General features: G+C 33.4%; 3 protein-coding genes across 3 annotated transcripts; 1 reads left to right on the top strand and 2 right to left on the bottom strand.

The window, feature by feature from the left end:
• Nucleotides 1–340: 340 nt before the first annotated feature.
• On the bottom strand, nucleotides 341–9,313 carry LOC121268384 (putative elongation factor TypA-like SVR3, chloroplastic). The gene is given in 15 exon segments (XM_041172641.1): nucleotides 341–858; nucleotides 1,023–1,218; nucleotides 1,653–1,818; nucleotides 2,794–2,888; nucleotides 3,287–3,330; nucleotides 3,333–3,370; nucleotides 3,446–3,597; nucleotides 3,916–4,032; nucleotides 4,219–4,353; nucleotides 4,581–4,670; nucleotides 5,516–5,668; nucleotides 6,049–6,225; nucleotides 6,774–6,977; nucleotides 8,261–8,370; nucleotides 8,939–9,313. Coding segments are annotated over 15 exon segments (2,040 nt in total). The 5' UTR covers nucleotides 9,168–9,313; the 3' UTR covers nucleotides 341–724.
• Nucleotides 9,314–13,080: 3,767 nt separating this feature from the next.
• On the bottom strand, nucleotides 13,081–15,381 carry LOC121268387 (remorin 4.1-like). Its single transcript, XM_041172644.1, has 2 exons — nucleotides 14,549–15,381; nucleotides 13,081–13,461 (listed from the first exon to the last, which is right to left on the bottom strand). Exons 1-2 carry the CDS (start codon nucleotides 15,224–15,226, stop codon nucleotides 13,270–13,272), a joined length of 870 nt encoding a protein of 289 aa, XP_041028578.1. The 5' UTR covers nucleotides 15,227–15,381; the 3' UTR covers nucleotides 13,081–13,269.
• Nucleotides 15,382–22,785: 7,404 nt separating this feature from the next.
• LOC121268382 (guanylate kinase 2-like) lies at nucleotides 22,786–26,508 on the top strand. The gene is made up of 11 exons (XM_041172638.1): nucleotides 22,786–23,052; nucleotides 23,610–23,648; nucleotides 23,808–23,915; nucleotides 24,033–24,106; nucleotides 24,192–24,321; nucleotides 24,569–24,931; nucleotides 25,144–25,265; nucleotides 25,345–25,480; nucleotides 25,615–25,660; nucleotides 25,778–25,883; nucleotides 26,163–26,508. The coding sequence occupies exons 2-11, from the start codon at nucleotides 23,646–23,648 to the stop codon at nucleotides 26,278–26,280; spliced, it is 1,206 nt and encodes a 401-aa protein (XP_041028572.1). The 5' UTR covers nucleotides 22,786–23,052; nucleotides 23,610–23,645; the 3' UTR covers nucleotides 26,281–26,508.
• Nucleotides 26,509–27,735: the final 1,227 nt, after the last annotated feature.

Below are 27,735 nucleotides of genomic sequence, written 5' to 3'. Positions count from 1 at the left end.
AATGCACCAAGTTCCAGATAAGTGTGAACAAATCTGCATGACTTTTAAACTTCTTGTTGCAGCATCTGAGGGGAAGAGTCGATCTTTTATCCTCATTTACAGACACCTTGGCGGTTTGAAATAGGACTCTAATGACACGACAGATATACTTTCAATTTATTTTTTTTTAAATTTTTTATATCAACTATCTAAATAGCAAACACTTAGAAATTAGAATGAACCTCATGATCTTGGCAGAATTTAGGAGAGACTATTTCTCAGGACAAAAATGCAGAATAATCTATGTAATATATATCGCATGTTGAAGTATATAATAAGAGATGAGCCAACACCCAAAATCAACAGAAGAAATGGCAAGTGACGTACATTTTTCTTTGCATGTATGCGGCTAAAATACCCATTACACGAAAAAGTGACCTGTTCATGACGTTTATGAGCCATTTCGTATAATTCACTATTGAGCATCCTCATCTGTTGTACAATTATTAATTTACCGCACCATTATATACAGTCATCATACTAGAAAGCAAAAATTTATGTACCCCTTTCTCCCAACAATTCGAATTAGTTAAACTACCGTAAGACGGGAGAGGGAGAGGTACGGTCGGATTGTGCGGATGGAAATAGCTAATTGCAAAATGTATGCGGTTTCAATGAAAGTGGGATAGGTTTTTCAAAGGCGCTTTGACAGCATATCCAGATGGTAGACATCTACATCGAATGTCTACCTCGACTTCTTTGTAATTTTGGGATTTTTGCACATTCGGATACTTGACGGAGTGACCTCCACCAGTTCATCTTCTTGAATGTACTCAATGCAGTCGTCCAGACTGTAACTCAATGGGGTATCAAGAACCACTGAATGAGGAGAAAATATTGACTATTAAATTCAATAGACAACAAGGACTTGCCTCTGCAGATATATGGGTCTATATTTTTCATAAAGGAAACAGCAATACCATCATGAATTAGTGCAATAGAAGAGAAAAACTATAGATTAATGAACTAGAGATGCTTCTGACCTGTTTGCTCCTTGTTGGAGCGTACATTTGTTGCAGCCTTTTTCTTGCAGACATTAAGAGACAAGTCCCCAGGCCGCTGATGAATACCGACTATTTGACCTTTATAAACCTCCACCCCAGGACCAACAAACATCTGCCCCCTCTCTTGTGAACTAAAAAGGGCATAAGAAGTAGTTGTTCCCTCCTCAAAGGCAACCTGAAAATCAGTTTGTTGTGAATTAAGCTTCCTAAGATTTGGGGGAATACCGTTGCCTCATTACAAATATAGCCAAGGATACAAGTCTTGGTTATTGTAGTAATGGACTTCATCTTTACTAATATTTCAACATATCTGCTTAGGATATTTCTCCTCAATGAAACACATAAGACATTTTTTTTTATCGATAAACAAAATTTTATTGAGTATAAATAGACAAAGGCCCGAGTATACGGGACTTATACAAGAGTGTTGCCTATGCATGTGAGTTTCGCGAGTGAAACACATAAGATATTGTAAGGAAAATGTAGTAATAAAGTAATCACCGATAAAACTGTAACTATCATAACAGAATGATAGCTGCAAGCCTTCACCATTGTGACCCTTTGTCATGGATGCAATACAGGAAACATTATCAAAAAGTTAGAAATTACCAGTGAACCCTGATCCCTGGTAGTAATATCACCAGCCCAAGGTCCATAGCTATCAAATATGGTGTTGAGAATTGCCGTGCCCCGAGAAGCTGTTAAAATTGCATTTCGCAACCCAAGAAGACCGCGGGTTGGAATTTTATATTTCAATAGTGTTGTTCCTTCCGACCTAGAATGCAAATTTCCAGATTATTAGATCAACTTCACAAGCACTAAGGTGCAAGTTCAGGGAAGAAAAGCCTTTTTCATTCACAACTTTTGTGATAAGAGAAAAAGGCAGCAAACTAGTACACCACTGTGCAGATATTTTCCATAAAAGGGGAAAAGCTCTACACTACCAAGATATATATATATATATGCACTTCCAAAGATAATGTTGGAATTGATGAACCATTAAAATTTAAAATCTAACATATGTAGCAACCAACATTTGAATGCGATTAATCATGTCCACAGCGTAGTGCACATGCATGCACTGTTTAATACAATCTTAATAGGCAGACAAATAATCTAGTCCACAAATAAAGTGAGAATGCATGCATTGTTTAATATAATCTTGATAGGCAGACAAAATCAGATCCTAATTTTATCTCCATTTTTCATCCGCAGCACGTTAGGAATTGAAGCTGTTCCCAACAATCCCAACCATAGATGCTGAGCAACAAAAAAGCATATCAATAGCATGCTCACCATGGCAAGAACATGTGTTGATACCATTATAGTACAGCAGTAAATGGATATGTGCAATTGAGCATAGACATGGGCACAATGTATGTGACCCCTACATACAAACTGCAATTATATAGCTATAATCCATCTTAGCTCTATAAAGTGTAAGCTTTTTGCCCCATACCTGCTAAAAACCTTAAAGGCAATCATGAAAGCAAATAGTTATCATCTTTTTTGTTCCTTTACAACCATTTTAAGCCAGAGATGAAAATTTCCAATTAAAGATGAAAAGTTACCAAAAGGGGAATAAAGCAAAGGAAAATGCTAAACAAACTAATACATCCTACCGATAAAACTGACCGATGCTCTTTTTTTTTTCTTAATGGTTAAGTAACTATTAGTGATCGGTCTATTCCATCGGTTGGAACCATCAGTTCCAGTAGCATGATCAAAGCAAAAGGTAAATTTTACCCACCCAACCCCTTCCATATCGAACATCAGTCCACGCCTTTTGCCAAGAAGTTCAACCACAGGTCCCATGTGTTCTTTTGGTACCTCCACTGTGGCAATCTGCAAGTAATCCACATCAGTAACAAAAGTTTCATAAGAGTGGTTAACATGGTCCTTTATCAAGTAGATAGCATTGCCTCATTTAAAAAAACTAATTATTGATTTATCCATAACCACCAGTACTACACGTCTTTATCGCTTGCTGTTTTCTTACCCTGTGTGCAAGATGCACGAGCAGTACATACTTGTGTCAACAAAAATGATATGTGACACACAAGGATGACATAAAATGACACAAGTCTAGAATATCCATACCATTTTATTAATATAAATATTTGAAAATAATCTGTACATCTCGATTATAAAATTCAATGTCCTCTTTCCTTTTATCCCTCTCTTTCCACTGAACCCCCCTCCCCCCAACCCAGAAACAAGGAAAATATATATTAGAAATTCACCTCATATGGTTCCAACAACTTGTCATCTACTTTTTTGTTGATAACTTTGGGGGTCCCACCATGAATTCGTATCCTTCTCTTCGCCTGAAATGAAAGATTATTTATAAATATGATGAAAAATGCATGAGCACCAAAATAATTTATACAAATTATACTTACATGTTTTCTATCAGTATGGTGATATGTAATGTACCACGACCACTAACAATGAATGTATCTGCTGTTTCTCCATCATCAACTCTCATAGCCAAATTACGCTCGAGCTCACGATAGAGCCGATCTCTCAAGTTTCTACTTGTAACATACTTTCCCTGAAATGGAAAAAACAAACGTTTGAGTCATAAGGCTAATAGAAGCTCCAACATTAACAAGAAACAGATGAAATGCAAGATCTTTGCAAAGAGATCATGATGCCAACTGAAGATCAAATTAGTATTTACTTGGCCGTATGCATGCACAGTTATCACACACAAGTGCTACTTAAGCATATAGGCCGCTTGGCTTGCCTACAAGTATGCCATCACACAAGGCTCGTAAGCTTCTGATGTGTTCTCTATTACTTACAAAAAAATGCTGATTTGTCAAGAAAGAAAGACAAGAACACTGTTTTGTCATTTTTGGAGACATACCTCACGCCCAACAAAAGAAGAAGTATTTATGGAGAAAGCCATTTTGACAGTTGGTTCTTCCACCCTAATGGCAGGTAAAGGCTTCCCAGATGATTTATCAGCAATCGTCTCACCAATCTGAATTTAGAATTAAAATCAGTTATAACATATTCCACCAAGACAATCAAAAAGTCCAAAGATGAAAACTCTCCCTTACTTTTTCGCTTGAAAGTTACCTTAGAAGTTAGAAGCCTATATGTTGTTTGCGAAAAGAAAGTAACATCAATTTTAGAACGTCAATTCCATGCAAAACAATAACCTTACCTGTACATCATCAACCCCACAGACTGCACATATGTCGCCAGCTTCCACACTATCTGCAGGAACCCTACTGAATTTCTCGTACACAAAAAGCTCACTAACTCTTGCATATCTACATGAATCTTCTGAGGTGCATACCTAAAAGAAATTTAAACCATCAGGCAAGAAGTGTCCGGATACTTTTCCCTGTAGAAGCATCCAATTAGCTTATTGTAAAAGTAATTGGCTTCAATAACGCAGATTTTATCTGCGTGCAACAGGAGAGATACCAAGCTAGAAGAACTCAATGACTCATAGATATAGCCCACACGTTTTAAACATTCATAATGAGCATGTACCACCTTCCTGATTCAAGTCAACCTTACCCTCACATCCAATCCTTTACGCAGAGCTCCAGCATGTAAGCGTCCAATGGCTATTCGGCCTTTATGTTCATCATACTCAATATTTGTAACCTGAAATATTTTTGAAGTATATTTTATACAATTATGTTGAAAATAAGAACATATAAAAAAATAAATTAAAACTAATTCAATCTAAGATTAAACAAATACAAAGCTGACCTCTATAAGTCAAATTTCTTTGTCAATCATATTAAAGATAAAGTAATAATGTTCGAATCTAATACTTTCTAGCTGACTTTGAGAGTTATCAACATTATCCAATCATTTTAAATCTTCTGGACAAGGAATTCTTTTAAGTGTAAAGTGTGGCCAGAGATTTTTATTTTTTATTTTTTGTTGCATGAATACAATTTTTTTATGGATACAGAGTAGATGAGGAAAGCTTGGTAGTAAGTTTTGCAATCAAGCTGCAAGAACTATGTTGGCAGAGAGAAAGATGCAGCCAAATTAAGCTAATTAGCCATCAGATAGTTTTTTTTTTTTTTTTAATGCAGTTTCACCAAAGCATACAAAGGCAGGTCAACACCCTGTACATGTCTTCATTCTTCCTAATGAATTAACTTCGTTCCACATCCCACTACTCCCATGACTTATGTGAGATAGACACACTACAGATAAAATGGAACAGCAGAGGTAAAATTGCTTAGCATCATTTCTGATACTGGTTTCGAATATTAAAGACTGATCTCTTTGATTAGTCTTTTCCCAGGCTGATATAAAGGATTAATATGCTGAATGAAGCATGCATAAACCACTGTAGTCATGTAATAATGTTCAGCCTGAATCCCACAAGTTGCCATCATGCAATTTTGCAGCATTTGAAGGTGCTATGTCACATCCAGAAAGACAACATATGAAAAGCTAGCTTGGAAAGTAATAAAAGAACAGCCACTAACAAGCATTTGCAGTGCACCATCTTTTTCAATGTGTGGACCAGGTATGCATCTGATTATGGACTCGAAAAGTGGGCCAAGATCTTCTGCCAAAATTTCAGGTGATAATCCCGCCTTTCCCTTAATACCACTAGCATATATTGCTTGGAAATCACACTGCACACAGAAGGAAAGTCACAAATAAAACTTCAGATGCTTGTCAAGAATCAAATAGCTTCAACAGAAAAGGTGTGATTATAAAGAGAAAATGTCTAGCACCGCAGTTTTTTGGGCTTCCCAAATTGACATCCTGATATCCAGTCAGGCAAAGACAGACTTTCCTCATCCTTGTTAACCATCATAACTAACCAATAATTCCTACCCATAAAGATGGATCATCATAGTTCACAAACCATTTTGATGCCTCAAGTTTATCCATTAATAATTTAAGCGGTGTATGGTGCCAATTACAGCTTCAGATTTAAATGACAAACGTTTTAACTCAATTTTTTATGTGAATTACACATTTGATTCTTCGCACTATATAAAATAATTACCTGTTCATCTGTTGCATTCAGTTCAATAAAGAGTTCAAAAGTCGAATTGACGACAAACTCAGGACGAGCAGAAGGTCTGTCAATCTTATTGACCACAACAACAACAGCAAGCCCAAATTCTAGTGCCTTCTTTAGAACAAATCTCGTTTGAGGCATTGGACCCTCAACAGAATCTACCTACAGAAAGGGAGAGTTCTATCAATAAAGTAAAACATCACATGAAAGGGGAGATACCCAAGTAAGATTATCTAAATATGTAGCATAACTAGGCAAGCCAATCGAAATAAGTTACAAGCACAGAAAAAATTCTCCCAAGAGATAATTTATAAGAAGAGAGATTGATATATTTTGGTGTGATAATTAGTATTGGTATATGTTTTTTTCTTCCCCAACTCCTAATTAGATGTTATTTTTCAATCCATTTGTTGATAGGAAATGGCCAAAGGTGTGGACTAGAGAAAGAATAAATGCAAATTCCAAAACAAGAACAGCAAAATAAGATCCATCATGGAAAGTAAAAACACCAATATCCAAATGCATGTTCAAGATAGAAAAATGCAGTTCCATGATCCTCAATCCAGAAAGTGCGCCCACTACTGAAGATTTACGAAAACAAACAGCCAATTACATATACCAACCCATGAGAAGTGAGTCCATATCAATAATCATAATCATTGGCATAAAAATCCTAACAGATTGTATATTATTCCAAAAAATAGAAGTACCACTAGAAGAACCCCTTCCACCATATTGAGGATTCGTTCCACTTCCCCTCCAAAGTCAGAGTGCCCGGGAGTATCAATTATGTTAATCTTTACATCTTTATATGTGATAGATGTATTTTTGCTAAGGATTGTAATTCCTCTTTCACGCTCTAGATCATTTGAGTCCATTATCCTTTCCTGTACAAATTGGTTGTCGCGAAAAACCTGCACAGAAGAATCAGAAATGCATATTAGAAAGATTCGTTATTTTCTCATTAGCGTTGGGAAAGGGGTGAGTTGAAAGGTTTGACGGACCACTTCACAATTATAAGTTATGAGTGGCGAGTGACAGCCACGGTTTTCACACAACACTATCCTGTTTAGGCGTTTGATAAATTCAAATGGTTCCACAGTGTCTTACACTATGGTAATCCCAAAACCATTCAAGGTGCTGATCCATGTGTCTCTCTGCATACTCCATGATTTCTCATTTATAAGCCAGCAAAGTCAGCATCTCAAAAGCTAGCAGTTGGTGCCAATAATGGTATCGGAAACTGAACTTAACGGAAACCCACAAACAATTTTTTCATGACCTTAGCAAGGTCAGCACCCTCCTCGGACTAGATATAATTTTTTAACTCACCCGTATGCTCCCGGAAAGATTGTACAACTCAATACCAGCATTAGCATCAGTTGTTTAAATAATGTACATTTTGGTTCATAGTAATTGATCACCAAAGCTTAAAAAGCGTACATTATTACAAAAAGAGACATTAAAAAGGCAACAAAAATAAATATAACTATAAACAGTCAGGTTTCATTCCATATGTCAACCTGAATTGCATCAATTGCAAAAAAGTTAGGCAAACTTTAATGTGTTGGTCTTCTGCTATTGTATTGCATAGGGACAATGTTCATGATTTTTTGTCTTTAATTTATCGCTCTTAGAATGTATTTAGGTGTTTCTTCTGTATACTTCCCGTGTTCATAGGCTATGTATATTTCATTCATATATATAATATTTATCTCTTATCAAAAAAAAAAAATTGCAAAAAAGTTAGGCCCTGTTTGGTTAAGATTTTCTTTTTTACATTTCAACTTCAATCCAAACATCTTTGAATCTCAAAAAAAATATTCTATTTCAACTTTTCATCCAATCATTTGCTTAGATTTCAGTGAAGAGTCAAAAACAAAAAAACTAAAACAAGTTTTACAAAAAAAAAAACTAGCCTACAAAAATATATTCTCCCAACTTTTCAAAAAAAAAAGTCAACTTTTATTAACTTCAATACAAAAAATATATAATTAAAAAAAAAATTATTCAAATTTTCATATCCACCTTCACAAAATCCCATAAACACAACTCAAAGAAGTTTTCAAATGTTCTCAATCATTCTCAAAATTTCTCTTAACAAAATGTACCCTTAATTTGCGAATGCAACTTGTGGCATTACCCAGCTTACACGGAGGAAATAATCATCAGGGGGCGAATTCTTTCTAGAAATTACCTTTGCTTGCCTCAACATAGAATCAACCAAAGTTGTCTTTCCGTGATCTACATGAGCTACAATCGCTATATTCCTAATGTCACTTCTCCTCTTCAACTGGCTCTTCTTCTCTAAGGAAGCAACAAAAGAATAAAGTATGTTTATCTTCTAAAATCAACCAAGCTACTAGATATATATATGGGACACGTAAATTTGAGTACACACGTACATGCATACGTGATGCAAACGCACATATATAATAAATGAAATCCTACACTCTAAACAAGTGCGCACACGCACGGACGCATATCCGAAACGGTAAGGTTTACATAAGTCTGCTAAATGGTACATTAATCAAATACCTGTCGACCAAAAATGCTTTCAGCAAAAAATGACCGTAAATTTTTACAGCAACAAAAACAGAAAAATGCTTTTTGAATAGGGAACCAGAAACTGGCCTTCTGTGGACTATTTGTTTCTTAATCCCGGTGCCTAGTAGACGTGAGCTTACCACGCTAACATGGTAAAAGGCTCTTAGCGAATTATGCTCTTGACAATCACAATTCAAAAGTTCACAACAAATCATGATTCTATTTTCTAAAACGAACGAAATTGCCATTACAGACCAAAAGTAAACTCCTATAATATATTTATATATAAAGATACAGAAAAAGCAAAGCGGGAGGACAAGTGGATTACCAGACGTTGTGGTTTCCGTAACTTGAGAAACCGAGCATCTGATCGGTCGGTGAGAGGTATTAGGGGAACGGAAATTGAGGACCCGTTTGGAGGTAAAAGATGAAGAAAAGCGAAGGCCGGAGAGTTTGTTAGAGAGTGGAGAAGCGAAGAAGCTTCTTCTAGGAGTAGGACTAGGAAGGTTAGGGCTCATCGTGGAGAAGGCCGAGCTGTTGAAGAAGCTAAGTGCCATTTCTCTCTCACTCGCTCACTCTTTCACGGGGTCAGGTCTCAGCTGCTGAAAGAACGAGTGGGAGAGAGGAATGGATTTGGGAAATGAACGGCTGCAATTGGAATTTGGCACTTGGACATGTAAGGGGCTGGCTGGCCGCTGTCTACCTCCCTACTTCCAATTGAGTATGGCTCTGTTTGATCCACGCTGTTTTATTTTTGTTGCTTTTATATTTTTCTTTATTTTTATATTTTAAATTGTTATGTTTTATTTTTCGCTTTTAATGTTCTTTCATTATTTTTATGTTTTTATGATTTTCAATTTTTATATCGATAATTCTATCTAAATTTAAAACACTTTTGTATGTTTGAATAATAAGATGATATAATAATTTTGTGAATAATAATGAAATAATTTAAATTAAGATATTTCATTAAATTTTGATAAACGAGATGAAAAGTTGAATGAAAATATTATAACGTATAATTTCTTAATATTAATTTTATTTTTAAATTTGAAAAAAATTATATTATTTTTTGTATTTTGTTTAAAAGTTTAAAAAAATTATAGTGATTAACTAATGATTAGATGAAAAAACTATAAATTTAGAATCAAAAAATGTTTTTATATTTACGTGATGTTAAAGAATGAAATTATAACTATCTTATCTAACTTTCCAAACAACCCATAGGATAAAAATAACATTTTTGCAAAGTTATGAATTACTTTTTTACGAGGCACAAACCTAAGGACTCATATTAATTTTCCCTTTTTAAAGTTTTGTTAAAAGAAATTATATTATCTATTTTGGCCATCCATTTTTTAAAAATATCCATGATAATGCTCGTTTGGATAGTAAGATGAGATGAAATAGTTTTAAATGAGTCAAATAAAATATTGTTAGAATATTATTTTTTAATATTATTATTATTTGAAAAAATTATAATAATGAGATGAGAAAATTTCTATATCCAAATGAGAATATTTTTGTTAGTACTCCTTTTAAATATTTTTTTATTATATTTTCTAATGATATTTTAGAGTAGGGAACAAAAATAAGATATTTTGAAGAATTTGCCGAGTGCAATCGAACAAGATGTGACTCTTTTTTGGTGAATATTTTGCTGTTACTTAGGGTAGTCTAGCTCTATGAATATGAATGTTGGAGGACTGAGAATCACTTGTTATAAAATGCTCAAATGAAAGAGAATATGAAAATGTTAATTACTTAATACTCCACTCCCACCTGGAATTGAGATCTCAACAAGTGGCAATACACAGACAAAACCCAAAAAGTATATAACGAAACGAATATTCAAACACGTCAAGTTATAATTGAGAGAAATAAAAAGATCCGAATAAACTCACACCACATGTATGTCTAGTTGTTCGACTTGTTTCTCTGGTGCCTGATTCTGTTTGTATGCGGCCCAATTTGATTATTTGATTTCACAATAATTCGTTGTTATTTTGTATATTAAGCCTCGATTTGGATCAGAAGTTTATTTCAACTCATATCATCTCATCTCGTCTCATCATTATAATTTTTTAAAATTTTTATACAAAATATAATAAACAATTCAAAATTTTTAAATTTTAAAATAATAATAATATTTAAACATAATATCTTAACAATATTTTATTAAATTTATTTAAAATTATTTTATCTTATCTTACTATTTAAACCGAATCGTTTTAAATTAAAGAAATTTTTATAAAATAATATTATTTATATAAATATTTTTCCTAATAAAAATAGAGCTGTATAAAGAATTGTAAATAAGGTGCCTTTGAAGGACAGATTGTTAAAGCCTGCAAAATGATTGATTTGTGGCCACTTTTATTGCTGCACTTTATAGAACAATGGGTTGGGCCAGGCCCAGCCTCACCATGATCTTAATATGGCTTCCGTGATTGCTGGCATCCAATACTACGGGCTTCACTGGACGGACAGGGTTTCATGCAAATGGCAAACGTGGTCTCCCTCTCTCTCGGGTTATAATTAGCATAGCGTTGAAGTTTTAGGATATAATTATTATAATTTTTCTAAATTTTATATAAAATATAATAAAAAAATTCAGCTTTTTTAATTCCTAAAATAACATGTGTGATCTAGACGTTGGGAAAGATAAACTTTGAATATCTAATATTCTGGCCTCAGTACCTTTCAATATTTGGTCACCAATATTGTGCCCCATTTCAGCCGTCCATCACTTTTTTTTGAGTAATGATACACGTGTTCTGAAAGAAGATGATAAGAAATAAAAGTAAATTAAAAATAATCAAGCAATCAATCACACGATACAAATTTACGTAGTTCAACAAGGTATCTACTTCTATGGAGGGAGTTGCAGAGAATTTTATTATGTTGAGGAATCACAAAAGTAATCATATTTATAAGATTACACTGATCAAAACGGTCATGTTATACAAAATAATCATATTTATAGGATTACATAGCAGAAACTTTAATTTTTATTTTTCTACAATATTCACTCTAGCGGTGTGTCGAGCATGCATCGAGCAAACTTTTTGTTTGGCCTTCGCTCGAGCTTAGGGTTGAGCGAACTCTCTACTTGACCTTCGTTCCAACCCATTATCGAGTGAACTATTTGTCCAATTTTCACTTCGATTTGGACCTATATGCCCAAATTTACACTCCATGACACAAGCCTCGTTGAAAATCCACTCCAAAATCACAAGTCTCATTAAAAATCTACTTTAAAATTACAATCTCATTATTGAATCTGATTATCAAATCAGGCTGTCACAACAATAGATCATGCTCTACAAACTTAACAACATGTACAGTTCCTTTTTATAATTTTTATACAATCAAGTATTAAAAGTCCAATCCGTGGGACATGATCCCTAGCTAGAACGTACAATATGTGAGCCGATCGAGGTCCAACGTTGGCGAAAGTAAACATGCATTTTACTGTTTAAAATAACTATTTGTTTCCTCTTTTATCTTTGGCTGTTTGTCAAGGCATAAAATTAAAGTACGTGCTTTTGATTTATTATTTAAATAAATAAAGTCTATTGGATCAAGTAAGACACCTCTGATGGGTAGCTAGCTTTCGGTGATTTTCTTTTTCTTTTTTTACCGAAGCTTTATGGATATATTTCTATGCCATTAACATATTCAAATCAAGCTAGCTAGGGTCTGACTGATGATGCCCACTTCCTGAAATTATATGTTCATTTCAGAGCTAGTGAAAGTACTCTCTGGCAGAAGATTTGGAATGTCAGAGTAATTATATATACACAACATATTATATAACACATTATATAATAATATTATAAAAAAATATTTTTATTAAATTATATTATTTTTATAAGATATTAAAAAATGTTGTGTAAATTATTTTTCATTATTTATATATTGCTACGTACAGCCTACCGACTTAATTCCGCCCACTCGTTAAAGCACTCAGCATCAACACCAATATGGCAATATATATGGAAAAAGCTGCTCTTACAATGGATTTCGATTATAATCTCGATTTTTTTTTTTAATCTTAATGATTGAACTGATGTTGTGACTTTTAAAAAAAAAAATAAAAGAAATTGATGGAATTAAAAATATATATAATAAAAACATAAAAAATACAAAAATTGTACATTTCGTAAGGCAGGAATCTTCAATGATTGTAGAATGATCGAGATATATATATATATATATATAAAATAATAATTACTATCGTGAATGTGTAAATATCATTCAATTATTTTAAAAAAAATAAATAAATATAAAATTTATATAAAAAAATTAATTTTTTAATAATAAACTATTTTTTTAAAATTATTATATAATATTTATATATTTTATGATTATATATAGCATTACAGTGTGCAAAAAGAAAACGTTGCAGCTGCTCAGAAAAAACTCATGGCACTTAATTAGCACCAAGTAATTATCACTAACAAGCCATTCCAAGAATTCATGCAATACACTTCAAAGTTCAAACACTCAAAAAAGGAAACAACCGAAATGAGTTTTATATTTCTTTACTTGTTGCTGCCACAGTAGTACTACCAGTACTGATTGTGCGGTAGTTCACAAATAAATTACGTACTGCATCAATCGATCTAATTTTGGATGGGAAAGAGACGATGATGATCAGAAGAAAGACCGTTTTACAGGAGGTCTTCCAACAGCTCTCATCAAGTTGGCTACTTCAAGAATCCTGGCCACTTTGGTTCCTCTCTTAGCCTCGGCCGATGCCCTTCTCTCTTCTGCTTTTCTTCGAGCGTTTGCTACTTCATTCTGCATCTTTTCCAGAGCTCTTGCTCTTTTCGCCTCTAGTTTCCTCTACACGTACAAGTGAAATTTATTGGCTATATGTAACATATAATATAACATATGTGTTACACATGCATTCGACTTGAATTTTATACGTACGGATAGTGTTTCAAGAACTAACTAATTCATTTCAATTAAGAGATGAAAATAATTCTTAAATTCCTGAAGAAGTCCCTTAAAACCAGCAAAATTCTTCCTTCTTTTTTTGTTTTAAGGTTTCCAACAATAAAAGGATATTGAAATCTTTTTATCTCCTTATCTTTATGTTAAAGGCTAGTTTGAGCATAGAGAATTCTCCACTACTAGTTATTATTTTATTATTACTTTTCGTTTATTTTTCATTATTATTTAATATTATTTTATTATTATTATTCACAGAATATCATCAACTCACTACCCAAACGCAACATAAACTACATAACATTTGACCAAGGCAGTGGATTGGCTGACCCAACAACTTTAGATTACAATCTAATGATTTATAATATACATGATATGAGCACTCGATGGAGTTTATAAAAGAATGGTCCACTACTATTGAATGACTGATCATGCAGGGTTTTTCATATATATTTGGAAAATTAATATTGGTCATGAGAAGCATCAACTTTAATACTACCAAGTGAAAAAGTTCATGAGTAACATCGCATCAAGTCGTGTATTTCCTACCGTTAATAAGTAAATAAGAATAATGTTAGTATGTCGTATATTTTAACTATTTATTTTGACTGTTCATTTATTTATTTATTTATTCTTACTGAAAGTGTGACTAATATATTTTTTTAAAATATTTTTTAAAAAAAAGTAAAAAGAAAATACAATACATACCAAGTGAACAGGGGGCATAACAGCACTCCCATAAGTAAATATACAAGTAAAACATTTTTTTTGTTGAAAAGTCGATGTTCAAACCCATGCATGCTCGATGATCAAGACTTGCAGATGAAAACGAGGACATGAACCTTTTCATCTAGCTAGTTTTTAAGATATTGCATCGTGCTCAAAAAACTACAGTTTGATACGAGGTGATCTGATAAATTATTATGAACAGATCAATCTACAGCAGCAGTAGTAGTAGTACTGAAAATTTACGTACCTCAACTTTCTTCATCCAGGATGAAGCTTTTTGAACCTGCTCACTTTCCCACCCATTAATAATCGCATCCTCCCTCTTAAACCTGTTATTAAGCTTTGCAATCTTCGCGTTCTGCCATGCCGATATCTTCGATTCCACCTCCTCTTTCTTCACTCTATGCACTGAAATCTCACTCTGACCACTAGTGCTATTACTACTGCTTGTAGTCGTGGCAGTACTATTTGAAGACCCAGAACCGCCAGGATGCCCTCCTCGCCTTGAAGATGGAATCGGGTTCATCAACGGGTTATAATTATCCGGTACAATAGCCAATGGATTCGTCTCCTCCTCCGGCATGTCATCTTCCTCTCCAATCCTCCCCAAGTTGTTGTTCCCATTAATGTTTGCGCCTTCGTTTTCATAATTCGTACCATTGTTGTGATCAATAACAGACCCTGCAAGCACTAAGGCACTGAATTCTCTGCTCATGCTTGTGAAGTTTTCACTTCCAGCACCTTCGCTCGCCGTCGACAAAGACGAGGATCTATGGCTGCTAGTTTCCCAAGCTTCTCTTCGATTGCCACGATTCACCGGAGGAGGGTGAGGTGGGGTGAGAGCGTAAATGTCCCGGATTTGTTCGTCCTCCTGCATGAGGTTGTGATCTCCATGGCTGGTACTAGCCGTCTGATCATTAAGCATAGCTTAATCTTTGAGTGTATATGGGTAGAAAGAATATTACTGTTGGAATAGAATTGCGAGGAAGCTGCAGAAGTAGTTTAATTGATGGAGGAGAAGTAATTAAAGACAAGTATGTGATTATGGATGGTCTCAGAAATGGGAGAGAGAAATATGGGCCACACACGTAAGGAAGAAGAATTCAAGAGGACTAAAATGCAAATTACTAAGTCTAGAGATGCTCTAAATCAAGATCATATTAAGGTTTTAAGCCCTTGTTTTTCAGTTATTTCTTCTATTACCCTCTTTATGTAGACCTCTTTACTTCCACTCTAGCGATCGCATACACGATCCCCTCTCGCACAAAATTCACGTGCGCGCGCACCTGACCCTATTGGTGTTTAATTTCTAATAAAAATTTCATAAAAACAAGGATGAGTACGTATCAGGAACTGAAAATATTGGCCACTTGTAGAAATACAGAACGTGTTGGTGTGAAAGTTCAAATAGGTTGAGATTGAGTGGCAGCAATGCAAATCAAGTGTCGGCCAAGGATTTTTTTTTTTTTTTTTGTTGGGGACGGGGGCCACCAAAAATAGATAAGTGCCGGTGGACTAGTCGTTTCACTGCACACGTGTCGTGCGGTAGCCATCAACTTTCTGTTGATGAACAACGCGTGGCATAAATCGTCTCGCTGATGACCCCATCAAAAAAGCCACGTATTTTCAATCCATGCAAGTGCTGACGTAATACAATCGACAAGTGGCCACGTGTACGGTTTCACTAACACATTAATCTTAAGTTTTCAAGATGCCCACGTCTCACGTGGTTAGTTAATATTAATCAATGACAATAATCCACTATTAATTATCTTTTCACGAGATCGATGGCGAGATTTCTGAAAAGGATTTATATATAATATATATATATATATATATCATGTCATTTTCTTGATAAGGTTTTGGTGTCCAATCGAGGAGTGACATTTGGGAGTGTTGAGCTATCTTTGTGATGTAATGGAAGTGTGAGGTATATGTGGAGGTGGAATTTGCTAATTAGTGGCACCGACTTTAGGGTACAAATTAAGGGGCGTGTACGTGGGTATTAATTGCTATTTGTGCGTGTGAGAATTTTACTAATAAGCATGATGGGTTTGGTTGGATATCATGATCATCGTGGATCAAATCTAGCATTGAGAGTGACATGTTAGTTAGTTTATCTTATTGTTTGGTAATAAAGGCTAGCAAACTTACTACAAAAGAGAAATGATTGATATATAAAAAAATTTATAAAAATAAATTTATAAACTGTCGTGATTTTTGGGATGGGTAGCGAGAGCCGTATTCCGCTACTCTACCTTCTTCCGTCTTACATGATTTGATATGTTATATCATATTGTAAAATTAATTTTATTATAAAATGAGCATAATATATTACATAAAATTACGTACTATCAAAAGAGATGCTTTTTCTTTTTCTTATTTTGTATTTTATCATTTCAATAGCCCACATTTTCTGCGTGTTGAGACCAAAAACAGCCCGTCAAGCTGAGAGTATGACCCAATATTTGTAGGCCTGCAAAATGGGGCCTTTTCTGTAGGAAAAGCATTTTATTGGGTTTACACTGTACTCGGCGACTTGCACTCGTCTAGAACTAAATGGGCCGGCCCAGAGGAACTAAAAATGATTAATACATCTTCCACCTTTGCAACCTTTTTTACATATTTTGTTTGGTTACGGAGTCTCGACATTCAGTTTTCTCATTTGTTAGAAAGCTCCAAAATTTCCCAAAATTCGCACGTATCATTAGTTTCAAATTGACACTTTTCAAATATTCAATAGAATCAATACCAGTCGTCGAGTATTCCTTTTATAGTCTTTACTATTTCATGTAAATCTACCATTTAAATTGGACAATCACTTTAAATACATCATAACAACATCTTATATTCATCATAACAAAATGAGGAATTTTATTTGAAAGTCGGTGTGCAAAACACACACTCTATTTTATCGACATGGCAAGATTTAATTTGTTAGAGAAATTTAAAATTAAAATCTGTTACAAAATACAAATCAAATATTGTCATGTCAATAAAATGGAGCGTATGTTTTACATACCGACTTTCAAGTAAAAAAAATTCTGATAAATTTGGTAACCCATCTGTTAATTTATAATTGGTGACTCGAGAACGCTTAAACCTATTTAATCGAAATAACTTTATTTTTCCTTGTTTTGGAATGAAATTTACAATAGTAGCAATTAAAGAATCTCAACATAGTGACAGTTTTTTGTATATTTAGTATGTAATTTTTTATAAAGTTTTGTAATATTAAAATAGGCATGGACCCAGTTGCCTCCCACATCTTTGCCCGTCGTTAAGTGGGGCAAAGATGTGGCCTTTCATAGGAGCAAGTGGCTCTAGGATACCTTCTAGTTGTTTGGTATATTAGTAATGTCACATCATTATCAAGACAATACAAAATTAAAAAGCATTCAATCGGGAGTATCTAGTATCACTAATATATAAAAAGGATTTTGTTATATATTAATTACTATTTATTCTTATATTTTATATTTAATTATTTTTTTTATAAAATGTATAATAATTTTTATAAAGTATGAGATGGCCGATGAGAATAATTATTCTTTATCAAATCCACCTAACCCGATGTCATCAATTTAAATCCAATCGCAACCTTTTTTTTTTTTTTTGGTTCATTCTTTTCAAGGTTATATTCCATGGCATATACCTTATCCATTAAATCTTAAAAATTTCCCAAGATTTTATTTAAATAAAAGAATTTAGATTTGGATTTGGTTTTCAAATCAATAGATTTGGTTTTGGTTTTCAAATCAATAAATTTGAAGGGTTATTCTAAATCCATCTATTTATAATGTAATTTGAAATATACGATTTTGAAGGGTTAAAATCTAATATGAATTCAGTGCAAAAATCAAAATTTAATTTATCATTCAAATAATTTAAAGACTCAAATTCAAATTATTCTACTTATTAAATAATTTAGCCATCTAAGATTATAAATACACCACAATAATTATGTACTTATCCAAAATTAGACACTAATACGCTGCTTAAAAGAACGAGTAATGTTAAATATAATTATAGATTGTGTAAGCGCCGCACAATCTTTTTTAAAAAATGAGTGAGATTTATCATTACAAAATTATTATTTTTTATATAAATATCATATTTATGTATTTTTTTTTAAATAGAATGCTTGAAATTTGCGCATTCAACCACTAAAAATACAATCTCTAAACGATTTAACTTCTTAAAATGTTTGGGGCCATTGCCCGCTCCCATCCAAGCAATCAGCCAACAAACAAGGGGGGCTGATCTGGACTGTCCCTTGCCACGAGGTACGGATGCGCGTTGCTAACGATTCCCTTTCTAAAATCAAAAGGCAAACGCCACTGAATAGAATATATGCATAGATTTTCTAAGCTATCTATTATACCCAAGCAGCCATGCCATGCATTAGTTTATTCTTATGCCAGATCCCATCCGTAATATACTAATATGCCTTTTTTTTTTCCTTAACGTGTAGATGCGCTTCAATGTTTCCTCCAATGAATTGCTTTAAGTGCATGTTTGGCAAAGCATTACTGTTTTCTCTTTATTTTTCTCACAATTTCATTTTCAAACATACAACTAATAATAATATCTCACTTAAAAAAATTTGTATTCCTTGTCTTAATATTTTTTCTTATTTTCACTCCATGATCGAGTTACCTATGAGTGTAGTTGATGTCGCCCCCCCTTATAGACAACTCAAATCAAGCCGCCTAACAAGTGGCCGATGATCGTCGCCGTCGGCCACGGTATAGCTAGCGCTAGGGCAGATTTTACATTGTCTTGTTTGGTTGACCACCACAATGCCTTCTCATACGCATGTTTGGCCACCTAGCACATGTGCATGTGCCGTCATAGTTGGCCACGCACCTGCATGGTGTTTACAACTTTACACACCACCATGTGGTTGTTTCATTAACATGATTCTATCATCCACACACAATTAATTACATTTTCTCCAACATAAATTGTCAGCAAAAGATTGAGAATGACAAAACAAATAAAGTTGCGACGGATTATTTACAACAATAACAGACTCATTTTGACAAAAAATAATTATTTTTATTGGAAATAACTGGTCACAAATAAGTATTTTTCTTATAGTGACATGCATACAAATCATGTTCGTCAGACATGGTCATTCAAATCCGACTACATTAAAAACATGTTATGCTCGTAAGAAATGTACTTTAATTCATACCATAATATCATAGACATGTTTTTCTCGCCAAGCAAAACTCAAATAGAACATAATAACATGTATATATGTTCTGTACGTAATATTAGTTGTACGTGGCATGTTATAATGCATCAACATTCATGATGATCAACACAATTGAAAGTGAAATAACATTGATGGAAAATTTGTCTGGAAAGCATAAAATCGAGAATCATGTTTTTCATGATCACATAAAAAGCACAAATCATGCATGCCATAGAACTTTTGTTCAAGCAAGCAAGTAGTTTGACCAGTACTAAAGCTTGAGGGTGACGTGAATTTGGCATGTTTCAACAATCTTAAAAACCAGTAGTTGGTCTTCAATCATACTGATGAACGTGTCATATTTTAAAGAGTAATACTAAATAGAAGTCCTAAATAAACAAATCTCATACAAGTCTTTTGTAAAAAAGTAGATACTACTAGCAAATAATAGTTTGTTTTACACTTTTTTAAAGTGAGGTCTACTTTTTTACAATAGTTTGCATGAGATTTGTTTATTTAGAATTTGTATAAATAATTTTACAGATCAATAATTTGAATAAAAATTTACTTTAAATGTAATAAATTAATTAATGTGATAAAAATAATAATATTAAAGATGAAAATAATACTTCTTTAGTAATTTTTTGGAACCCATGTCAACCAAGCTTACGAAGAATTTTATGGCTTTTGTTAAGATATAAAATAAATAATAAAATCTATTTATTTTTATCAGCTTAAATTTTTAGAATAAGTGTTGATTTTACATGATATCAGAGCAAGATCTTAAGTTCGAATCCTTCTACACTCTATCTTATTTAATTAAATATTATACGTGTTTGGTCATTTATTGATGGAGAGTATGGCCTACACGTGAGGGTGGGTGTTAATATATAAAATAAATAATAAAATCTATCTTTCTCATTTATTTAAAATTTGAAGATAAGTGATGATAATAACTTTAGAACCAAAAAACTCCACCCTTGAAATAGAAGGAGGTGCAATGCATTTAACCCATTGCCAAACGGCGCTTATATCTCCCTTTTGTACCACGCAAGGGCCAAAATTTGTATCATGTTACCTCTCATCACACGTGTCGTCTGCCTATCGCGTGTGAGTACACGTGTCGTTCATTCTCTCAATTCGAATCTTCGAATTTCTCGTCGGTGTCACACTGTCACCTTCTGGTCCTTCTCGTATTTCAGTTTCAAGACCTAAACAAGTAGAAAACAGATTTAAAATTTAAAATGCAAGACTATTATTCCGAGTTTGAAATTCAAAATTTTAAAATTTTAAAATTTAAAGACTATTAAATTTAAAATAATTTAAACTTTGAATTATTTTATTTCATTTTTCATATTAACTTCAAAATCTATAATTCTATTACTAATATGCAATATTTTGAATTAACTATAAAACCAGTATCTAAATTTTTGTAGTTTTGAAAAAAGTTACACAAGCTCAATATTTACATATAATTAGTCACTATTCTTTAAAAAAACTTGCAAATAAGTTCCAATGTCTAATACCCGTTAATTTTTTGAGATTTATTATTTATTATCTATACAGTACACTACACAACATACTTATTTTTATTTTATTTTTTATTTTTCTGAAAAAATAATTTGTTTATTTTTTCTAAACTAGTTAAGTTTTTATACTCATCATTCATATACCACATACTTATTAAGAGATAAAAAAAAAAAATTATGTGTGATATAAAGATAGATAATAAGTAAAATTTTTCTAATTTCTTAATGGCATGGTAAGCCACATCACAAATATAACAGGTTTTAGCCAATAGAAAACTTTATTACAAATCAAATTACCATATTTAAAAAACCATGATTAAAATATTAAAAATACTTAATGTCTAAAAATTATTAAATCGAGAAAATTACGGGGGAGAGACCGAGAGATTCTCTCTCAAGTGGGTGGCAGGAAGGGAAGATAATCTTCCCACTTCCGTTTGGATATTAAAAAGTATTTTAAATGATTTATAAATAGTTTATGCATAATAATAAAATAGTTTAAAAATATTCAAAACAATTGAATTCTCAAATAGACTGAGGAGAAAGGGATCCTCTCCCACGTAGGTAAAAAATGTGACATGTGCCAGATTTTTATTGGCTGACACGTGTCATATTTGCTGCGCGTGACTTTTTATATCTTTCAAAAATAATAAGTGTTGGATTGACCATTGAAGCAATACATTTACTTTTTGAAAGAAAATCTCCATAACTTCTTCACTCTTTACATTCTATTTGTTTTAAATTTTTATTATTTTTTTCTTTTATCAGATATTTATTATATAAATAAGGAATAGAAAATTTGAAATAATTTAAAAAGAATAAACTCAAAAAAAGTTTAAAAAAATATTAAAAAATTAAAAAATGTGAATTTTGAAGCTATATATTAAGGTCATGTTTGATAAACACGAGAATTTCTAAAATTTTCAAGACTTTTTTATAATTTTATTTTTAAATATCACTTAAACAAAAAATTCTTTCCAATTTTAAATTTTCAACATATTGATCTAATTATTATTCAAACACAAAAATCAATATAAATTTTATAAATTTCAAAACAAAATACAAAAATTAATACAAATTTTAAAATAAAAAATAATATTAAAAAATTACATTGAAACAATTTTTTTATTTTATCTATTCACTTTCACAAACTCCAATACAATACTTATTTTAAAATATATTATTATTTATTTTTTTCTCTCACATTTCTTAAAATTCAATAAAATATCTCTATTCAAACTATTTTATTACTATTCATAAAATCTTAAAATATTTCAAGGATCCAAATATGCCCTAATTCTACTAATGTTGATTACTTGGATAGCTTCCTACGAGACTGAAAATCTAGTATTGATTTATAATAGATTTTGTAATTCTCTAATATTTTTTATAATTTTGTATAAAATAAAAAAATATGATTATACGAGATTTGGAATTTAAATTAGATGAAAACATTTATAATTTTTAAGTTTTTATTTTTTTAGTTAAGTAAGACGAGGGTAATAATATAGATTGTAAACAATTGTCTATGTATATATATATTGAAAAATTCCATTCCTCATATTTACACTATATATTACGCATGAATTTTTAATTTTTTTCTTTTACGAAATGTGTTATATGAATAATGAATAGAAAAATATAATTAGTTTAGAAGAAATAAAATAAATAAATAAAAAGTTTGGTTTGTGTACGATGGATATCAAATTATATTGAGTTAAAACATAATAATAATCAAATAAATAAAATATAAATGGAAGAACTTGATGAGCATCGAGCACCTTTCGGGAAAACGAAAGCCGGTCTTCTCGCTTCGTGAATTGAATTCGACCGCTTCTTCCCCTCTCTGTTTCTTCTTCTAGGACCCTCTCTCCTACAGGCTACAAATATGAGAATGCTACCCAACTCTTCTTGCAACTTCTTCTACAGCGCTTTCTTTTCTTTCCTTCCCAAGTTCGTTCTGATTTGATTTTTTTATACCTTACGAGGTAGGAAAGCACACGCGCGGACATTGAAAAGGTGGGCTTTCGTTTCATTGATCCTTTCTCACATACCTCAAGAAAAGAAGCTTTAATTTTTTGGCAGAGAGAGTGTTGCTTATTCATAGGTGCCCGGGTCTCAATCTGTTTGATTTAGTTCAGTTTCGTTTTTCCTTTTTCCCCGGTGCATTGTTCACTGCCATTGGTTACAATCAATTCTTGGATCCATATATTTTGCTAGATTGGTTATTTGGCTCTCTCTCTCTCTCTCTCTCTCTCTCAAGGATTTTTGGATTTCAAATAAGACTAGCATGGGGTGTTCGCAATGGCATGCCGTGGACTTTGTAATTCTTGTGCGTATATGTATTGCATTCGAAACATTAATGTGCATCTGCACCTTAATTTCTGGAGTCTGTTTTTGGTTTTATGCACTTCAAGTTGTGAATTTTTCACCTATATTTTGTCGGCGTATCTCATGGTGTTTGATTGCTTCAATAGAGTTTCTGCCTTTATGCACCTACAAGCGACAATTTTGCATATGTTGTTAGATCCAGAAGCTTGAGTGTATTCTTATATCTCTTCATGTATGTTCATCAGGGAAAATCTAGAATTGGAGGCAATATAGATTTCTCCATGGTGAGCCTTTAATATTAATTTTCAGCTGTCATTTTGGATTAAATTTTATTGTAAAAATGCATACTTTCTTATGGATTGCAATTAAATAATGATGTCTAAATGTGGATCAAAGAGATTGCTTTCTTGTAATTTGGATGTCTATTTTCTTGTGGTCATTAGGGTGAAGCCCCGGCCTTCATTGTTGATGATCTGCCGACGGGATTTCCAAATGGTTTTGATTTTAAATCTAAGGGATGTACAACAGCCACTGTCATCGGCAATAAAGAAGTATGATGATCTAATTTTATATTATCTAATATCCTATAATGTCACTCTTTGTGCTTTAGTGATCCTGCGGCTGAATCATATTCCCAATTGGAAATTGTCCTTGTATCTTTTTTACAGTATCTGATTGGTGGTGGCCATGATGAATCATCAACAGTTGGAGTTCAGATTTTTGACCAAACTAGAGGCGAATTGTAAGTTTATAGTTCTATCTTAAAGATAGTATCTTTGGAGTTGCTTCGTTCAGGCGCGGTTCCTGACTTCTGGAAGAATTTGCAGGGTGAATCCTACTGTGCTGGGAACACAACCCAAGCCATGTAAAGGCCATTCAGCGGTGCTTTTACATGAAGACAGGATATTGATCATTAAGAGAGGCACTACCCCAGATGATTGCATTTGGTTTCTTGAGGTTACCATCTTGCTTGCTTGGATATTCATGTAGACATTTGGAAACCATGAAACATCTTTTAGCATCTGAAGTCGCTTACCAATATGATAAACTTGAAATGGCATATGATAACTGGGTCAGCACCAAAATGATAATTAAAATCCAAAAGGGTTCTTTTGAATACTTCAGAAATATAAATGGAACCATTCATTTTCTTATTGTATTAAACCCCCTCTTAAAGTGTTTGATTTGTTTGAATATTTGGTAGGTGGACACCAAATATGTTAGGGAACAGAGAAAAATATTGGGGACTGAGGTTGTTGCTTGGAGTAAGGCTGTGAGGGGCGATGCTGAGAAGCCGGTTGTTATTAGTGGTCCTTCTGGAGTAGGTAAGGGTACACTAATATCCATGCTCATGAAGGAATTCCCATCTATGTTTGGGTTCTCTGTGAGCCACACAACCCGGGCTCCAAGGGGCATGGAGAAGGATGGTGTTCATTACCACTTCACCGAACGAAGTGCTATGGAGAGAGAGATAAAAGATGGCAAGTTTCTTGAGTTTGCTTCTGTTCATGGAAATCTCTATGGAACTAGTGTTGAAGCTGTTGAAGTGGTAGCAGATGCAGGAAAGGTAAATATTTGACTATTTGTTTACTGAAAATGGTGAATGCTGGACGACGTTGTTTGGTCATATCATGGGATGACGTTTTTAATCATTCTTTTATTGGGTGATTATGGGAACCTTGTAAGTTGCACCCCCCCAATCAAGCATTGTGTTCCATAGTAAAATTAAATGGGTTTCTCTCTGTGAATCTGAAATGCTTTTGTCTGGTGACGATGTAGAGATGCATTCTTGACATCGACGTTCAAGGGGCTAGATCTGTGAGGGCAAGTTCTCTTGATGCTATATTCATCTTTGTCTGTCCACCATCAATGGAGGAACTTGAGAAGCGCCTCCGTGCAAGGTTAGTTAGAGATACATATTTATATATTTTTCATCCTCAAATCTTGCCATCTTAATTCCAACTTGAAGACTGTAATTAGGGGAACTGAGACAGAGGAACAGATCCTGAAGCGACTCCGAAATGCTCAGGCAGAGATTGAGCAGGGGCAATCATCTGCCATCTTTGATCATATCTTGTATAATGATAATCTTGAAGAGTGTCATGAGAATCTTAAGGTAATCTTCAATTGCTCATCTACACACACAACACTTTTCTTGGATTCTGTGTTTTTAGTTTTCTCAGTGGCCAGTGAATAATTTCACTATTTAAGGCTAACATGTTCTGACATAACAACTTTCATCTGCTGTAGAAACTCTTGGGCCTTGATGGAAATGTCACTGCTTCCCTTAAATCATGTAAGAACTCAGAAGTACCTCAAGTACATCAGTATCATGTTATTTGTGTTCCCATTGTTTCTTGTACATTCCATATGCCATTAAACTGAAGTTTAATAGTTTAAAACATCAATCCAGCACCCAAAGGGGTTGAGCTTCCTATGGACCTATCAATATCAAAAATTGATCAGAAAGTCCTCGTTAAATGCGAGAGTCCAGAACTAGAAACAGCATCAAAGAACTTGTAAGCTTTGTACTGATTATCTGTTTGATTAGGAAAATTCTTAAATTCTATACACCGTACTACCATCTCATTTTCATCCCACTAAGTATGATGTGGCACATTTATAACCATTAAATGATTATTTATTGCATGTTTCTTTATCATCTAATAGTGATGAATGTGCTACATACCACTTAGTATGATCAAAATAAGATGAGTGTGGTGTATAGTATTACTCGTTTGATTAATACCTGATAGTGAGTTTTTAAATTTAATTACATGTATATGTGGGCTGAGCAGGATTGTGTTGGATTTGTCCTCACTCAAAGGAGGTGCACCTGGACGGACAAGAGGTCTAGATGTTTATGCCATTGACTCATTTTCAGATGGCTTAAGTGGATTCAACCAGCCGACCTGACAACTACCTTCCTTGGTATACTAACTTGTGGTATCATTTCAAAAAGTTCTTTTCAATCTTTTATTCTATAACTTGAATGGGAAAAAGGTGAGAAAGCTCTGAATATTGTTATGTGAGACCGTCACATTGTCTTTTTTTCTCCGTTTTCTCTCCCCTATTCTTTCCTTGTTTCAAAACACTCGAACAATCAGTATTCCCTAGATGGGCAATGAGAAATGATTTCTGATTTCTGCGGCAACAAATAAGGTACTTTCAGCCAGCTCGATAATAGTTTGCCCCTCATAAAGCCTTTTGTCGGAGCCTTAACTCCAATTGTTCCATGCCCCGCCCACGTGCTACCTGTGGCCTCACTTTGGGTCCCTCACTCTGGAAACTCGAGTTAGGCCCCAACTTGCAGCAAACAACACACATGCCACCGCACTATCAGCGAAGCTTCTTCCTTCACAGTTTACAGCCTTGAGAAAAGCTGCCCCATGCCCAGTGAGTTCGGCATATTGACGTTGGAAATCATAACTCACGCGCCTTACAAAACAGAGTATTTATCACATTTGACAGGCCTTTTTGCCCCAACTTGTGTAGGCCTACATAGCAAAGCATACTGTCAGTCAGGCAGTCATTCTCATCTTCTAATTGTTATAAATTTTTTAAACTTTTAAATAAAATATAATAAATAATTAAATTTTTTTAAATATTAAAATAAAAATAATATTTTAATAATATTTGATTCAATTTTTAACTCTCATCACCTCTCAACTCAATTCACTATTTAAATTTATCTTAAATCTAATCTCATCTAAAGTGAATTCACTATCCAAATCTCTCTTAAAAGATGTGTCAATTCACTATCTAAATCTCTCTTAAAAAGCGTGCGTGTGCAAACGTATATTGAGTAAAAAAAAAACTCCCGGTGAGAGCAGCTTTCTTCTTCCCAATATTGACCTGACATTACGTATTCTTTTCTCGCTACTCATGCGTATAATGTAACATGGGAAAAAACACACTTTCAACCACGCCTAGAAAAGCGAATATTTTCAACAGAAGCAGTTTGAGGATAATGCACAACTTGCCGCCCAACCCCCGGGTCTATGGACCCACAAATAGAATCCAACTCTTCCACGGATTTTAAATAGGCCCTTTTTATATACAGGAAATCTTTAAAAATAATTTAAAATCATGTGATTCACCAGACGATGCTGGCAGTCAAAAACGTTGTAGGTACCAATGTGTTACCTAAAAGATATTCTAAATCCTAAAGAGACAAAAACCAAGGACAGGCTCTCCCATGAAACGGGTCCAGTTCGAATAACACCCCATCCACTCCCCAGTTTTTATATCATCATTCCAATACCGTAATTCTGGGAGGCTATCCTGCACCAACATAGTTCCTGCCTCCCCCCATTTACATCTAATCTAATAAATTATTAATAATGTATTAACACCAAATACACCTTTATA

Source organism: Juglans microcarpa x Juglans regia, chromosome 5S, assembly GCF_004785595.1.
Source record: "Juglans microcarpa x Juglans regia isolate MS1-56 chromosome 5S, Jm3101_v1.0, whole genome shotgun sequence".
NCBI classification, from domain to species: domain Eukaryota; kingdom Viridiplantae; phylum Streptophyta; class Magnoliopsida; order Fagales; family Juglandaceae; genus Juglans; species Juglans microcarpa x Juglans regia.
Note: the sequence above shows the minus strand (reverse complement) of the source record. Positions and strands in the feature narration are given on the sequence as shown.